At 45.8% G+C, this 12,023-nt stretch overlaps 1 protein-coding gene across 3 annotated transcripts in view; it reads left to right on the plus strand.

Moving 5' to 3' along the window:
• The window catches only part of LOC129823102 (LIM zinc-binding domain-containing Nebulette-like), a 99,809-nt gene that overhangs the window by 26,663 nt on the left and 61,123 nt on the right, over nucleotides 1–12,023 (plus strand). For all 3 annotated transcript variants that reach the window (XM_055881857.1, XM_055881859.1, XM_055881858.1), the window contains exon 3: nucleotides 1,635–1,719. In XM_055881857.1, coding sequence (XP_055737832.1) covers nucleotides 1,635–1,719 — 85 coding nt within the window. The remainder of the gene's footprint in view (nucleotides 1–1,634; nucleotides 1,720–12,023) is intronic.

Raw genomic sequence — 12,023 nt, forward strand, 5'->3', positions numbered from 1 at the left:
TCCTCCTTCACAGCACGACCAGGTGCTCAACCAGATCCCCCTGGCATCCTCATTCACAGCACGACCAGGTGCTCAACCAGCTCCCCCTGGCATCCTCATTCACAGCACGACCAGGTGCTCAACCAGCTCCCCCTGGCATCCTCATTCACAGCACGACCAGGTGCTCAACCAGCTCCCCCTGGCATCCTCATTCACAGCACGACCAGGTGCTCAACCAGCTCCCCCTGGCATCCTCCTTCACAGCACGACCAGGTGCTCAACCAGCTCCCCCTGGCATCCTCATTCACAGCACGACCAGGTGCTCAACCAGCTCCCCCTGGCATCCTCATTCACAGCACGACCAGGTGCTCAACCAGCTCCCCCTGGCATCCTCATTCACAGCACGACCAGGTGCTCAACCAGCTCCCCCTGGCATCCTCATTCACAGCACGACCAGGTGCTCAACCAGCTCCCCCTGGCATCCTCATTCACAGCACGACCAGGTGCTCAACCAGCTCCCCCTGGCATCCTCATTCACAGCACGACCAGGTGCTCAACCAGCTCCCCCTGGCATCCTCATTCACAGCACGACCAGGTGCTCAACCAGCTCCCCCTGGCATCCTCATTCACAGCACGACCAGGTGCTCAACCAGCTCCCCCTGGCATCCTCATTCACAGCACGACCAGGTGCTCAACCAGCTCCCCCTGGCATCCTCATTCACAGCACGACCAGGTGCTCAACCAGCTCCCCCTGGCATCCTCATTCACAGCACGACCAGGTGCTCAACCAGCTCCCCCTGGCATCCTCTTTACATTTGCATTATACATTTGTTTTAAAATAATCTTTATTCAACCAATTTGCACTTTACATAGACCAACTAAAACATTTTAATGAACCAAACTTGCAATCTTGAAGTGCAAGAAGACTGATATTTTGTGTGTGTGTGTAGTATGCTTATTTGAGTTGTGTCTTTCCATCATTCATATCAAACGGCTGTGGGAAGAACCTATAGTGTTTCCCAGGAAACAGGGATATGTTTGTCACTGTTGTTCAGTTCATTCAATGGCTCCTTTGTCAATGTTGTCTGTTTTATGAGATAAACGTCATTGGGTCATAGCTGAACTTTCCTGAGGTTTTGTTTAGTCCTTTTCAATAGGCCATTGTTTTAGGAAGTTACATCGGCACCTATTACGTTCCATTCCCATTCTGTTCTCAAAACAGCACTTGGGTTTTTTTGGGGGGGCGGGGTTGTTCCATGGGAGCATTTTTGATAATTGTTTCTAAAAGTTGGCCAAATGCCAACAGGACTCGGTTGTTGTCATTTCTTGGTCTGACAAACTATAGATTATTGTGAATAACCAAAATGTAAGAGACACCCTTGCACTCAATAGACATGGTACCTTAACTCTTGGAAATTAATTAGGTGACTTCCTACTTGAATATCAGGACAGTAAACATTAAATTGTCTCCATTCTTTGCCATTAGATTATAAGAGTGAATAAAGTATGCAGATGTGAGGAAAAGTCTTATCTTAGCAGTCATTTGTTTTCATTTAGCTGCTTTTGGTGTTGCACTTACTTTTCAGGGCTATATGATCCACTTCTGTAAAAAACTAATGATGACGATGATACAATGACTCTCTCTCTCACTCCAGGCATTACCCGAAGCAGTCCTTCACCATTGTGACTGACACCCCAGAGAACCTGAGGCTGAGACATCAGAGTGAGTTACAGAGCCAGGTGAGACGCCCTGCATTTTGGTACATGTCGTCAAATGCACATCACTTTTGAGGGGCTGGAAACATTGTGTAATAATGAAGGAACTAGGATCCAGACTTTGTCATCACAGAAGTGTAATATGTACAGGTGTAGGATCTTAATTTGATCACTCTTTTGTTCCTGAGAATGTTCTTGTAGATGAGCTTGGTGATTTACATAAATTCACTGAAAACCCACACTAACACACAGTTATACTAACAGTATTTCACTTTTCATGTAGCCTACTTTTAACCACCGATTAAGAAACATTATGCACTAAACATTCATATCCTGTTGTGCTATGACAACATAGGTCAAAATAAGATCCTACATCTGGAGCCACACCAGTGAAAAGCCACACCTATGTTTTGTTCCTTTGTTATCCCTCCCTTCCTCTTTGTATTTGGCTGTCAGAGACCACATTGCCTGTACAGGGACATGCAGCCAGTGCCCATCTGTCAGAGACACACACACACACACACACACACACACACTGGGTGTCCACATGCTGGCCCTTTGGGCAGCACACAGCCTAGTGCAGGAGACGGGAACGTCAAAGAGAGTGAGGAGGAGGAGGAGTGCTGCATAGAGGAGGAGAGCTCACTCACAGAATCTGTTTGGTTTGCTTTACCCTGAATCTCTGGTGCACAGAGAGCTGTATTTCTTTCATTCTACAGTCATAGACACTGTGCCTGGATCCACGGATAGCTAGCTTTACATTTATTCATTCACCTTTAAGTTTCATCACTGATCACAAGCAAGGCTCTCAGTAATTCCTCTGTAATGATTAGTCTTCTGACTGTCAGAATCATCAAGGCATTCTCATCATCCTCTTCACACAGACTATGGGATTGCATCACTTCGATTAATCATCAGCGGCTTTCATTTCCCCCACTCTCATATGGGCTCATGTATTCATAGCCGCTGATCAAATTATGTAATCTATAGCTGTAGATGATGATTGTTAGTTACTAATATGTACAAAAGCTGAAGAAAACACACACATCCAGGTAATATTTTGCAGGTACTGGAGTTATAGGTGAACTTGTGAAAAATACAAATGAAAACGCTGCACACTGCTGTTCATGCTCCCATATGACTTTATTGATACAACGTTTCGGCCCTTAGGTTTTCATAATTGATTTATACAATGGGTGGGTCTCATGCTGATTGGTTAAAACCACATTCCAGCCGGTGTCTATTCCACAAGTTACCACCGGCTAAATCTATGATGTTAAAATGCCTATTTACTCTGTTCCATCTGACTGAGCAATCCACTGTCTCATCAGCCCAGCTAGGCAAGTTATAAACTTGATCTCCGCTATAAAAAGCATCTAGACATTATCTCACATTTCTTTTAGACTAACATTTCGTTTTCAATAGCAGAGATTTGTATAAACCTTGCTGTCTGTCTCTTCGACATTTGCAACATTGTTTCAATATTCAAATTCGATCTCCAGCTGTCCCATAGTAATGAACCTATCGGGACGAGACAGACAGGCAATCAGCGTTTCTCAGCCAGTCGAAATCATGAACCAGCATAATTGTTATGGATATACACAAAGAAAGGTCAATTGAAGAAATATAGAACAAAACGTACAGCTAGTTTGCAGTCTTTCCAGCTTCAGTTTGAATTGATTGTGTTAGCTGGGTTGTTGGCTGTGTTGTTAGCTGTGTTGTTAGCTGGGTTGTTAGCTGTGTTGTTGGCTGGGTTGTTGGCTGGGTTGTTGGCTGTGTTGTTGGCTGGGTTGTTGGCTGTGTTGTTGGCTGGGTTGTTGGCTGGGTTGTTAGCTGTGTTGTTAGCTGTGTTGTTGGCTGGGTTGTTGGCTGTGTTGTTAGCTGTGTTGTTAGCTGTGTTGTTGGCTGGGTTGTTGGCTGGGTTGTTGGCTGTGTTGTTGGCTGTGTTGTTGGCTGTGTTGTTGGCTGTGTTGTTAGCTGTGTTGTTAGCTGTGTTGTTGGCTAGCTCTCGACCAACAGTGTCCTGACGAGAGAGCACATTTTCAATGCCAGGTGAAATCGCGCATCATTAGATCATTGTTATGGATGTGTCTAAATAAATGTCACTAGAAAACACCAAATGCAGCTACTGTTGTTATTCTGGCTGCACTGTTTGACATGACTGTAAGTTAGCCGTAGTTGGCTAGCTAGCAAGCAAGGGATAAGAGCGATGCCAGCCAGTATGGCAATGGAACATTTAGAATGAACGACTGGGTGACGTCCATAGATACAGAACAAAAAGACTGAACAACTGGGTCGCGACTCTGGCAACCAAACCGATAGAACGAACGACCACCCGGCTTGGGTAGCAACCCTAGATTCGTGTCGGGACTATATTTTGTGGAAGGACGAAATAGTTTGAATAAATTAATCAAAAAAACGTTTTTAATGAAAATATGTAAATCATTGGTAACCCGTTGTATAAAAGTGATAATGCCCTCAACACCGTGCCAATATATCCTCCAAACACCAGCTTATCGGGCATTATCACTTAAATGGATGCCGATGAAGACCAACGGGTCGAAACGATGTGTCAATGAAATAACCTGGGAGCATAAGTTTTACTGTTTCACTAATATGTGTCATTTAGCAGAGGCTTTTATCCTAAGTGTCTTATAGTGCGTGCATACATTTTCGTATAGGTGGCCCAGAGGGAATCTAACCCACAATCCTGACGTTGCAATTACCATGCATCTGAGCCATACACAGCCCCTTCACTGTATGTCAACATTCATCCAACTTTATCAGTGGATCAGGGTTTACAATGTGGTGTGCACACACACATACACACACTGTGTGGATGGGAGAAAAACACCTTGTCTCTGCTTCGCACACAAGTAATTCATTCTTTGAGCTGTTTTTTGGAGCGTATTCTCAATGGCAGCGGCACGTCAGTAATGAGGTCATTTAAGCTTGAGGTAACTCATCTGTGTGGCCATTAGGGTCTCTGGCTCCGCTGGAGATTTCCCTGAGTAATGTATGGTTCTATTTACATGGCCCCAAAGTGTAAAGAGAGATGATCATGTTGAAAATCAAGTTGTTGAAGAAAGGAGTATCCCTTTTTACCCTTCTGCTTCTAGCTATAGATGGGCATACTGGATACACATCTAGTCTTATACATCACATTCTAATCTTTTAATGTAGTTTCTAACTACGCCAACCTTTGTCGCTAGATACACCTGTTTCTTTCGCTGTTTAAAGGATTTTTTATTTATTTATTTCACCTTTATTTAACCAGGTAGGCAAATTGAGAACACGTTCTCATTTACAATTGCGACCTGGCCAAGATAAAGCAAAGCAGTTCGACACATACAACAACACATAGTTACACATGGAGTAAAACAAACATACAGTCAATAATACAGTGAAAAATAAGTCTATAACGGAATTCCGATATTACGACAGGATAGGAGTAGGAGTAGGGAGACAGAGTAGAGGGAGCACGATGTGCGTAGGGCTCACAGGGGATCGAACCAGGATCCCCACCACAATATTGTGAGAGACCGTCTACAATCAATCTTAGTCTACCAATAGGTTTTCTCAACCTTCATTTGGTAACAAAAATGTGGTATAATATTTGCTGTAACTTGGGCCTACATTAGAACATCAGACAGCCCATTAAGGGAGGGTGGGGAGATTATGTAGTATAGAGGACATTGTCAGAACAAGTTCTTGTCTTCTGTGTCAGGGGGACAGTCATACAGCACTCACTCCCTCTAAGATCGGCTCTCTAGGTATGTCCATTAGCTGACTGTTAGCTTTTAGCCTGAAATAAGCTGGGGTCTTTGGGTGTGACCGTTAGCTGACTGTTAGCTTTTAGCATGAAATAAGCTGTGCTCTTTGGGTGTGACCTTTAGCTGACTGTTAGCTTTTAGCCTGAAATAAGCTGGGCTCTTTGGGTGTGACCGTTAGCTGACTGTTAGCTTTTAGCCTGAAATAAGCCGGGGTCGCTAGGTGTGACCGTTAGCTGACTGTTAGCTTTTAGCCTGAAATAAGCTGGGCTCTCTGGGTGTGACTGTTAGCTGACTGCTAGCTTTTAGCCTGAAATAAGTTGGGCTCTCTGGGTGTGACCATTAGCTGACTGTTAGCTTTTAGCCTGAAATAAGCTGGGCTCTCTGGGTGTGATCGTTAGCTGACTGTTAGCTTTTAGCCTGAAATAAGGTAGGCTCTCTGGGTGTGACCGTTAGCTGAAAAAATTCACCAAAACAGCCTGTCCTGTGGTGCATCACTGAGGCCAAGCTTCCTGCCATCCATGACCTCTATACCAGGTGGTGTCAGAAGAAGGCCCTAAAAATTGCCACAGACTTCAGCCACACTAGTCATAGACTGTTCTCTCTGCTACCGCACGGTAAGCACCAAGTCTAGGTCCAAAAGGCTCCTTAACAGTTTCTACCCCCCAGTTCATCAAATGGCTGTCTGGACTATTTGCATTGACCCCCCCCCTTTTATTTTACGCTGCTGCTACTTACTGTTTATTATCTATGCATAGTCACTTTAACCCTTCCTACTGTACATGTACACTACCGTTCAAAAGTTTGGGGTCATTTAGAAATGTCCTTATTTTTGAAAGAAAAACACATTTTTGGTCCATTAAAATAACATCAAATTGATCAGAAATACAGTGTAGACATTGTTAATGTTGTAAATGACTTTTGTAGCTGGAAACAACAGATTTTTTTTTCTACATAGGGGTACAGAGGCCCATTATCAGCAACCATCACTCCTGTGTTCCAATGGCACGTTGTGTTAGCTAATCCAAGTTTATAATTTTAAAAGGCTAATTGATCATTAGAAAACCCTTTTGCAATTATGTTAGCACAGCTGAAAACTGTTGTCCCGATTTAAAGAAGCAATAAAACTGGCCTTCTTTAGACTAGTTGAGTATCTGGAGCATCAGCATTTGTGGGTTCGATTACAGGCTCAAAATGGCCAGAAGCAAAAAAAAACGTATTCTGAGATCGTCGGTCTATTTTTGTTCTGAGAAATTAAGGCTATTCCATGAGAGAAAATGCCAAGAAACGGAAGATCTTGTACAACGCTGTGTACTACTCCCTTCACAGAACAGCAGAAACTGTCTCTAACCAGAATAGAAAGAGGAGTGGAAGGCCCCGGTGCACAACTGAGCAGGAGGACAAGTACATTAGAGTGTCTAGTTTGAGAAACAGACGCCTCACAAGTCCTCAACTGGCAGCTTCATTAAATAGTACCCGCAAAACACCAGTCTCAACGTGATGCTCCAGATACTGATGCTCCAGATACTCAACTAGTCTAAAGAAGGCCAGTTTTATTGCTTGCGCCTGAACTGCCCGTCTGCCCAACAGCGCCTGAACTGCCCGTCTTATTTAAAAATAATCAACTTAATTGTGTTAATTTATTTCGTGTCTTTCACAGATACCATTTAAAACAAACAATAGTGTACATTTTGTTTACTTTCTGCTCACTTTATTGCATTAGTGAGCCCTCAAATGATACTTTAGCCTAATTTTCTACATAGGTCATCTGCCTTTTTTGCAATTATTTTCCATTGGACAAAAGATGTAACCCACAAATTGTTTGCTTAGATTTTTTGCCAAACTAACAATGTCTTACTGTATTTAAATTATTTTATTTGATTTCAACTAACTTATGTTTTAATTCAATTATTTAATTCAATTATTTAATTTTTAAAAAAATCTTGAAAACTTTCCCCATCCCACATCCTCTCGTACGTTCAACACTTAAAAAATAATCTTCGAATATAAAAACATCCGGCGTTCCACCTGAATGCCACATGCAAGTCGACATAAAAAACTAAAATATCAGTGGCACATTTAAACATTGAACTGCCCGTCTGCCCAACGCCGTCTGAACTGTCCGTCTGCCAAGCGCCGCATGAACTGCCTGTCTGTACTGAGCCTGCAAAGCCGCCCGTCTGTACTGAGCCTTCAAAGCCGCCCGTCTGTCATGAGCCGCTAGAGCCGTCCGCCAGACAGGAGCCGCCAGAGCCTTCCGCCAGACAGGAGCAGCCAAAGCCTTCCGCCAGACAGGAGCAGCCAGAGCCTTCCGCCAGACAGGAGCAGCCAGAGCCTTCCGCCAGACAGGAGCAGCCAGAGCCTTCCGCCAGACAGGAGCAGCCAGAGCCTTCCGCCAGACAGGAGCAGCCAGAGCCTTCCGCCAGCCATGAGCAGCCAGAACCTTCCGCCAGCCATAAGCAGCCAGAGCCGCCAGCCAGCCATGAGCAGCCAGAGCCGCCAGCCAGCCATGAGCAGCCAGAGCCGCCAGCCAGCCATGAGCAGCCAGAGCCGCCAGCCAGCCATGAGCAGCCAGAGCCGCCAGCCAGCCATGAGCAGCCAGAGCCGCCAGCCAGCCATGAGCAGCCAGAGCCGCCAGCCAGCCAGGAGCAGCCAGAGCCGCCAGCCAGCCAGGAGCAGCCAAAGCCGCCAGCCAGCCAGGAGCAGCCAGAGCCGCCAGCCAGCCAGCCAGGATCCGCCAGAGCCGCCAGCCAGCCAGGATCCGCCAGAGCCGCCAGCCAGCCAGGATCCGCCAGAGCAGCCAGCCAGCCAGGATCCGCCAGAGCCGCCATCCAGCCAGGATCCGCCAGAGCCAGCCAGCCAGGATCCGCCAGAGCCGCCAGCCAGTCAGGATCCGCCAGAGCCGCCAGCCAGTCAGGAGCCGCCAGAGCCGCCAGCCAGTCAGGAGCCGCCAGAGTCAAAATCAAAAGTAGCAGTCAGTATCTGCTGTGGCAACCAGCTGCATTAAGTACTGCAGTGCATCTCCTCCACATGGACTGCACCAGATTTGCCAGTTCTTGCTGTGAGATGTTACCCCACTCTTCCACCAAGGCACCTGCAAGTTCCTGGACATTTCTGGGGGGAATGGCCCTAGCCCTAGCCCTCACCCTCCAATCCAACAGGTCCTACCCAGGCGTGCTCAATGGGATTGAGATCCGGGTTCTTTGCTGGCCATGGCAGAACACTGACATTCCTGTCTTGCAGGAAATCACGCACAGAACGAGCAGTATGGCTGGTGGCATTGTCATGCTGGAGGGTCATGTCAGGATGAGCCTGCAGGAAGGGTACTACATGAGGGAGGAGGTGGTCTTCCCTGTAACGCACAGCGTTGAGATTGCCTCCAATGACAACAAGCTCAGTCCGATGATGCTGTGACACACCGCCCCAGACCATGATGGACCCTCCACCTCCAAATTGATCCTGCTCCAGAGTACAGGCCTCGGTGTAACGCTCATTCCTTCGACGATTAACGCGAATTCGACCATCACCCCTGGTGAGACAAAACCACGACTAGTCAGTGAAGAGCACTTTTTGCCAGTCCTGTCTGTTCCAGCGACGGTGGGATTGTGCCCATAGGCGACGTTGTTGCCATTAATGTCTGGTGAGGACCTGCCTTACAACAGGCCTACAAGCCCTCAGTCCAGCCTCTCTCAGCCTATTGCGGACAGTCTTAGCACTGATGGAGGGATTGTGTGTTCCTGGTGTAACTCATTTGTTGTTACCATCCTGTACCTGTCCCGCAGGTGTGATGTTCGGGTCTCATAGTACGAACATTGCAATTTATTGCCCTGGCCACATCTGCAGTCCTCATGCCTTCTTGCAGCATGCCCAAGGCATGTTCACGCAGATGAGCAGGGACCCTGGTCATCTTTCTTTTGGTGTTTTCAGACTCAGTAGAAAGGCCTCTTTAGTGTCCTGTAACGACCTGGATGTCGGGGGGTATGAAATCAGACGCAGGAACAGCAGAGCTTCAATACGGTGATCTTTAATGCCCAACCGGCAAACCAAAATGTCCAACACGGACTTACTGGGTGTCATAAACACCTGTCTACAAACACGGGAGACAAACCCAGTACACAATACAATAAACCACTCCCGAAATCCAAAGCTACAGACGAACAATCCCGCACAAAGAAGCATACAGGCTGGCTGACTAATAAAGCCACACTAATGACCAATTACCTCAAACCAGGTGATACAAATAAACACATAAGGAGGGGGAGGAAAAAGAGTCAGTGGCAGCCAGTAGGCCGGTGACGACGACCGCCGAGCGCCACCCGAACGGGAAGGAGAGCCTGCCTCGGTTGAAGTCGTGACATGTCCTAAGTTTTCATAACTGTGACCTTAATTGCCTACCATCTGTAAGCAGTCAGTGACCGTTCCACAGGTGCATGTTCATGAACTGTTTATGGTTCATTGAACAAGCATGGGAAACAGTGTTTAAACCCTTTACAATGAAGATCTGTGAAGTTATTTTGACATTTTTACAAATTATCTTTGAAAGACAGGGTCCTGAAAAAGGGACGTTTTTTTTGTTGCTGAGTTTATGTGTCTCTGATATGGTCATACATTTGGCAGGAGGTTAGGAAGTGCAGCTCAGTTTCCACCTCATTTTGTGGGCAGTTTTTATTTTATTTATTTATTTCACCTTTATTTAACCAGGTAGGCAAATTGAGAACACGTTCTCATTTACAATTGCGACCTGGCCAAGATAAAGCAAAGCAGTTCGACACATACAACAACACATAGTTACACATGGAGTAAAACAAACATACAGTCAATAATACAGTGAAAATAAGTCTATATACAATATGAGCAAGTGAGGTGAGATAAGGGAGGTGAAGGCAAACAAAATATATATATAACTAAATAAAAAATATATATAAAAAGGCCATGGTGGCGAAGTAAATACAATATAGCAAGTAAAAAAAATAACACTGGAATGGTTGGTTTGCAGTGGAAGAAGGTGCAAAGTAGAGATAGAAATAATGGGGTGCAAAGGAGCAAAATAAATAAATACAGTAGGTAAAGAGGTAGTTGTTTGGGCTAAATTATAGATGGGCTATGTACAGGTGCAGTAATCTATGAGCTGCTCTGACAGCTGGTGCTTAAAGCTAGTGAGGGAGATAAGTGTTTCCAGTTTGCATATAGCCTGTCTTCTCTTGAGACCCAGGTCTGCCTACGGCGGCCTCTCTCAATAGCAAGGCTTTCCTCACAGAATCTGTGCATAGCTTTCCTTAATTTTGGGTCATTCACAGTGGTCTGTTTAGGGCCAAATAGGTTCATCTCTCTGTAAGTGATCGCTTTGTTATGGAATGTTTGCAGTCCTGTTAAGTACTTAATAAAAAATATTTAAGTCGTTTTTTGGGGTATCTGTACTTTACTAATTATATTTTTGATTACTTTTACTCCACAACTTTTCTCTCTCTCTCTCTCTGTCTGTCTGTCTGTCACGACTTCCGCCGAAGTTGGTCCCTCTCCTTGTTCGTTCGGCGGTCAACGTCCCCGGTTTTCTAGCCACCACCGATCCACTTTTCATTTTCCATTTGTTTTGTCTTCATTGTACACACCTGGTTTCCATTCCCATAATTATATGTTCCTTATTTAACCCTCTGGTTCCCAGATGGTTTTGTGCGTGTTTGTTCATTTGTAAGTTAGTCTGTATTTGTGAGCTTGATTATTTTCCTTCTTGGAATTTTGTTGTTTTGAGTAAAGTTACGTGAATTACTCATGTCTGTGTCCTGCGCCTGACTCCGCCTTACCTGCTACACCTAGACGCCTTTCTGTCTGTCTGTCTGTCTGTCTGTCTGTCTGTCTGTCTGTCTGTCTGTCTGTCTGTCTGCCTGCCTGCCTGCCTGCCTGCCTGCCTGCCTGCCTGCCTGCCTGCCTGTCTGTCTGTCTGTCTGTCTGTCTGTCTGTCTGTCTGTCTGTCTGTCTGTCTGCCTAGTCCTTATATGAACCAGCACTTCACTGACCTGAAGGGGCCTTTACTCTTACTCCGCTACATTCCTCTCGCTCTCTCTCTCTCTTTCTCTCACACTCTCTCTCTCACTCTCTCTCTCTGTTTCTCTTTCTCGCTGTCTCTCTGTGCTTACTGACTGTAACAGGGGAGCAAAGCAGAGCATTTCTCATCACTACCCAATAGACACAAGCTTCTTCACACCAACTGAGATGCCCTGTTAGTGTCTATATCTATATAACTGTTTCCATCAAAGCACACTGGTACACTTTGAAACGTCTGCATAATGGATGTATTACGCAATGTACGAGTTCTGTACATGTGACATTTTAATGTGTGTATCAGTGAGTCACCCAGCAGAAGCAAGAGCTGAGAAGACTGGGGGCGGCAGGTAGCCTAGTGATTAGAGAGGCATCAACCGGAGGGATGCCAGTTCAAATCTGGCGGGAAGTGAGCTGGCATCCGGAGGGTTGCTGGTATCAATTCCTAGATGCCATTTTGCCCTTGAGCAAGGCACTTAATCTCCCACAACAACAGCTCCCAGTGCGTGGCAGCTCCCG

The sequence above is a fragment of the Salvelinus fontinalis genome, chromosome 25 (genome assembly GCF_029448725.1).
Source record: "Salvelinus fontinalis isolate EN_2023a chromosome 25, ASM2944872v1, whole genome shotgun sequence".
Taxonomy (NCBI): Eukaryota; Metazoa; Chordata; class Actinopteri; order Salmoniformes; family Salmonidae; genus Salvelinus; species Salvelinus fontinalis.